We start from the raw sequence: 4602 nt of genomic DNA, 5'->3' as shown, positions 1-4602 counted from the left end.
TACAAAGACACAATTTATTGTAGATTATAACAATAAAATAATTATTTCACCCTTCTAAAAACACCAACAACCTTCATATAAAAAAGGACTTGGTAGTAATTTTGCTAACCTACACACACAGCTTCATATAAAAAGGACTTGTAAAGCTGCTTCTTGAACGTCTTCAGGCACTTTACTACAAATTGCCCTCTCACTTGAGACAAATGCCATTTGATCCTCGAAACGGAAGTAGCAGCAGCAAATTTAATTCGATACTTTATTAATCTTGTTCACGTTATGCAGACCAGATCGACGAAAGTTGATATTCGCCATACCCTGTTCCAAACACCTAAACTTAATTCGATATTTTATTATATTTATATAATCAAAGTATAAAACCAGTAAGCACCTGAACTTAATTCAATATTTTATTATATTAAGGGCAGACTCATATCATACCTCAAACCTTACAAAGGGACGAAGGACATCCTTCGCGTTAGGATGCTCCCACTCCACTACTGACTCCCACCATTCTTTTGAACTTGCATGGATTCTTGCGAGAGAAGGGGGAGGAGATGGCTCGCCATTTTCAAGCAACGGAAGCCAAATTCCCATCCTCTTCAGCTTCTCACAATTCTTTACTCTTATTGATTGGAGAGAATCGCAAATCAGGTTTACACTGCAAATGCTTTTCAGTTCTGGTAATCTAATCAATACCAGAGATCTTAACTTGGGGAGTTTGAGATCGGTGCTGCTTTCTTCACCCATAACCCCTTCTTCATCTGATCTTGTTCCACCTATTATCTCCTCCATTTTCTCACAGTTACCAACTTCAATGTATTCCAGGTTTACGAGGCTTGGCAGCAAGACAAGAGGGAACAACTTCTTCATGTTCTTACAATCATAACACTTAAACTCTTTAAGACCAAAAAATATTCCACTATAAGATGGAGATGGTGGTGGAGCAGAGCAGAACCAAGAAGATGAAACCAAGCTCTCCATGCTATTGCAATCACTAATCTTGATAGCCTCCAGTTCAGTTGCATTCTTTATTAGAGACCAAAAATCGCATAAACTTGTTGCATGATCACAATTATCAATGCCTAGTTGTTGAATGTCCTTCAAGAAGATGACCTGAAAATCTCCATCTCTGTCGATACTCCAGTTACCAAAAACAATTGTTTTCCTTCTGAAATCAGCATGATAATGCTTATAATACTTATCCAGTAGTCCTACATGAATTCGGTATCTGGTTAGTGATTTGGTTTCATCCCGAGTTTTGAGATACTCCACGTAGTCTAAGTAACCTTCAAAATGGCATACCAAAGTTTCCAACTTCCTCAAGCATCCCACTTCCTTTCCTTTAACTGTTATCGGCAGTCCTTTTCTATTATCTTTGATAATAGGAGAAATCCACTCCTCCAATACAAAGACTTCCAGGTGAGAGAGCTTAGGTAACAACCCACTAGGAAACTCCTTTTCACCACATCCACTCATTCTCAGATACTTCAAGTTGCATAGACATTCCATGCCTTGAGGCATATTTTCAAGTGCCCAAGTACCAGAGAGATCTAACCTCTTCAGTGCCTTGAGCTTTTCTAATGACGGCACATGCCTTAACATATCACAATTAATGAGCAATAATGCAGTGAGACTCATCAATTCAGAGACAGAATCAGGCAGTTTTGTGATATTTGTACGAGACAGATCAAGAACCTTGAGCTCATGCAACCGCTCAAAAAATAAATCTGCAATAAATTGCAACTTTGAATTGTTGCATAACAGTAGAGTTGAAAGATTGGGACACCTTGGTGAATGTCTGGAAGGAATTTCTTCAATCTGGTTATGCATCAGTGAAACTCTAGTAAGATTCTCTGTCCACTCCTCTGCATCAGGCAATTCTCTTAAGCGTGCACCTGCTTTAACCATGCCTTGAGAGTTCTCTTGCAGTATTTGGATGGCCATATCCCTAATCAAGTCATGCATCTTGACACATCTATCCTCATAATACCCTTCCTTAGCGCTTTCCAATAGGCAGACTCTTTCGAGTTTATTCAGCATCGAGTGGCCTTTGTTAAATTCTGCCTCCCTACTCTTCAGCCCTTTTATCACTCCCTCGTCAATCAAATAAGCTATCAAATCCTCTCTACGGATCTTGAAGTCTTCCGGGAATAATGCACAGCACAAGAAGCATTGTTGCAGTGCTGACTCCTTTAAGTGCATAAAACTAAATCTCAGTATGTGGAATACCTTCTCATCCATGTCCTCCTGCCAAACTCTTGATTGTTTCAGTTCCTCTAAAGCATTCCTCCACTCACATATATCATCCACTCCCCTCATGGTTCCGGCCATTGTTTTAATTCCAAGAGGCAAACCACCACATTCTTTTGCCATAGATTTTGCAATTTCTTCCACTTCTGGAGGAATACATCCAAGTACCTTCATGAACAGAGCCCAAGCTTCTTCCACTGAAAGAGGCTCCACTTTGATTGTCTTCTGGCAGACCATCCGCTGACAAACTTCTAATGATCGAGTTGTAAGAATTAGTTTGCATCCCTTCACTTGGATAGGAATTCCCACCTTATCAAAATCAAAACAGTTCCACAAATCATCTAAAATGAGAACCCACTGTTGTTTCTCAATTAATGCTTTTGACAGTTTTGCAGCCCTTTTCCTCTCGTTGTCTTCATTTGAAAGATCTAAATGAATGTCGTTTGCAATAAGATTCTGCAATTTACAAACACTAAAATCCTGCGATACCGTGATCCAGTGAACATGAGGAAAAGTGCCAGGTTCTTGTAGAAGCTGATTGTAGATATGTGTGAGCAATGTTGTTTTGCCCGCACCCCCCATCCCGTAAATGCCAATACTTGACGAGGCTTCATCATTCATTATCCACGACCAGATAGCATTCTTATTATTTTCAAACTCTCCACCTATTAGTTCTTCAGTTAGAAACACATCTCGTCCGCTATCATCGCCATTACGTTGAAGAACTTCATGAGAGCTATCTCTCACAACAGGCTGCCCAGGGTCTCCAACCATGTTCACTAGTGGAGGACAGAGTTGATCTTCTTGAGGCTCATCGTGATTAACAAGTGGCCTCTCATGAGAACTACCTCTTACAACAGGCTGCCCAGTTACTCTCTCCAGATGTTGCCCTTGTGGCGCCACATTGTCGACTTCAACATGTAAGCTAGTAGGTAATGGATCTCCTTGAGTCTCATTTGTGTTGCCTGTAAGCCCTCCAGAAGAGCTAGCTCCTGCACCAGGCTGCACTACTCCTCCAGTCCCATTCTCTATATCATCCGTCATTACATTATTGATCTCTTCCAAAAATCTTTCAAGTGCTTGACCCAATATTGTATCTGGTGCTTGTCTCGTTCCTGCATCTCCTGCCAAATTGTCGCCTTCATTGTTTTGTTCTTGTGGGGTGGTGGAAATGGCATTATCATTAACATTGCTTGAACTTGCTATGCTTTTATGTCTTTTGTTGGCACCATGCATAGCTTGAAAAGCTGCTTCTTGAACTTGTTTAGGAACTCTTTCACAAATTGCAACACCACGCCCTTTCTCTCCTGATAAATGCCATTTGATCCTTGAAATGGAAGTATCGTTACGAAATTGACGCCCGCAATACATACACTTCATCTCCTCAACATGTTGCCAAAACGGGTCAGTTGATTGAACCATTTTGCCCTATATATAAAACAGAGTCAAAATATTGAATAAAATTAAATGGAAAAGGAAAGGTTGAGACTAGAATAAATAAAAAGAAAAAATAATGAATTTGGTATGAACTTGTAATGTTTTGAAATTTATGAATGGAAAATACAATAAAGCCCTTAAAGGCTTAGATGTAAGAATAAATTAAATGAGGGGTATAATAGTAATTGGATAAATAGTTGATATATAAATAGAAAAAAAAAAAAAAGAGAGATCTGAAAAATTTTGAGAGAGAATCGGCAGGAGAGAAGGAAGGAAGAAGAAGAAGAGAAAAGAGGGGAAATAAGGGAAAAAGGAAAGGAGTTGAGGAAATAAGTTAAAAAAGGTAAGATTTAGGTTGTTTAATGTGTATAATATGTTTTAAGTAAGCTTTAATTTGATTTTGATGAATGTTAGGGTTTTGAGAATTTGTGTTTTGGTTTAAATTGATGAATTAAATTGAATGATGGAGGTTGATTGTTGTGTTTAATTGATGATTTAGTTGATTATGAAGATTTTGATGATTTTGAGTTAGAGTTTTGGTTAAATGGTGAAATTTGAGTGAGAAATCAGGGGAGAACAGTGGGGTTTCTGTTAAATTCTGGATTGGAGGTTGAAGATGACAAAAATTCAATTTGGTCCCTCAATTTCCGAAAATTACAGTTTAGTCCCCGAACTTTGGAAAATTACAGAATAACATATAAATTATGGGTAGAATTACTGTATAGATAAGATAATTTAACACTTTCAATTTGGTCCTCCAATTTAACAAAAATTACAATTTGACCCTAAAAATTTGGTAAAATTCCAGAATGGTCCCTGAAGCATAATGATACATCCTGGACAGAATTGAGGATTAATTGAGGTCATAATTTCAGTATATTCATGGATTTTGACAAATTTCAGTTTGGTCCTCCA

General features: G+C 38.2%; 1 protein-coding gene across 1 annotated transcript; it reads right to left on the bottom strand.

The window, feature by feature from the left end:
* Positions 1-3663, bottom strand: LOC118039839 (putative disease resistance protein At4g10780). The gene is made up of 2 exons (XM_035046636.2): positions 439-3663; positions 1-315 (listed from the first exon to the last, which is right to left on the bottom strand). The coding sequence occupies exons 1-2, from the start codon at positions 3628-3630 to the stop codon at positions 244-246; spliced, it is 3264 nt and encodes a 1087-aa protein (XP_034902527.2). The 5' UTR covers positions 3631-3663; the 3' UTR covers positions 1-243.
* Positions 3664-4602: the final 939 nt, after the last annotated feature.

The sequence above is a fragment of the Populus alba genome, chromosome 19 (genome assembly GCF_005239225.2).
Source record: "Populus alba chromosome 19, ASM523922v2, whole genome shotgun sequence".
NCBI classification, from domain to species: Eukaryota; Viridiplantae; Streptophyta; class Magnoliopsida; order Malpighiales; family Salicaceae; genus Populus; species Populus alba.
The sequence above is the reverse complement of the archived record's forward strand: the minus strand, read 5'-3'. Positions and strand labels throughout refer to the sequence as shown.

What these genes read in the sequence shown, in the direction of transcription:
- LOC118039839 (XM_035046636.2), bottom strand. Translation starts at nt 3,630, where the DNA reads ATGAAGTGTATGTATTGCGGGCGTCAATTTCGTAACGATACTTCCATT. An exon ending in GTCCCTTTGTAAGGTTTGAG is followed by an intron (nt 316 to 438) that starts GTATGATATGAG and finishes TGTTTGGAACAG; the next exon opens with GGTATGGCGAATATCAACTT.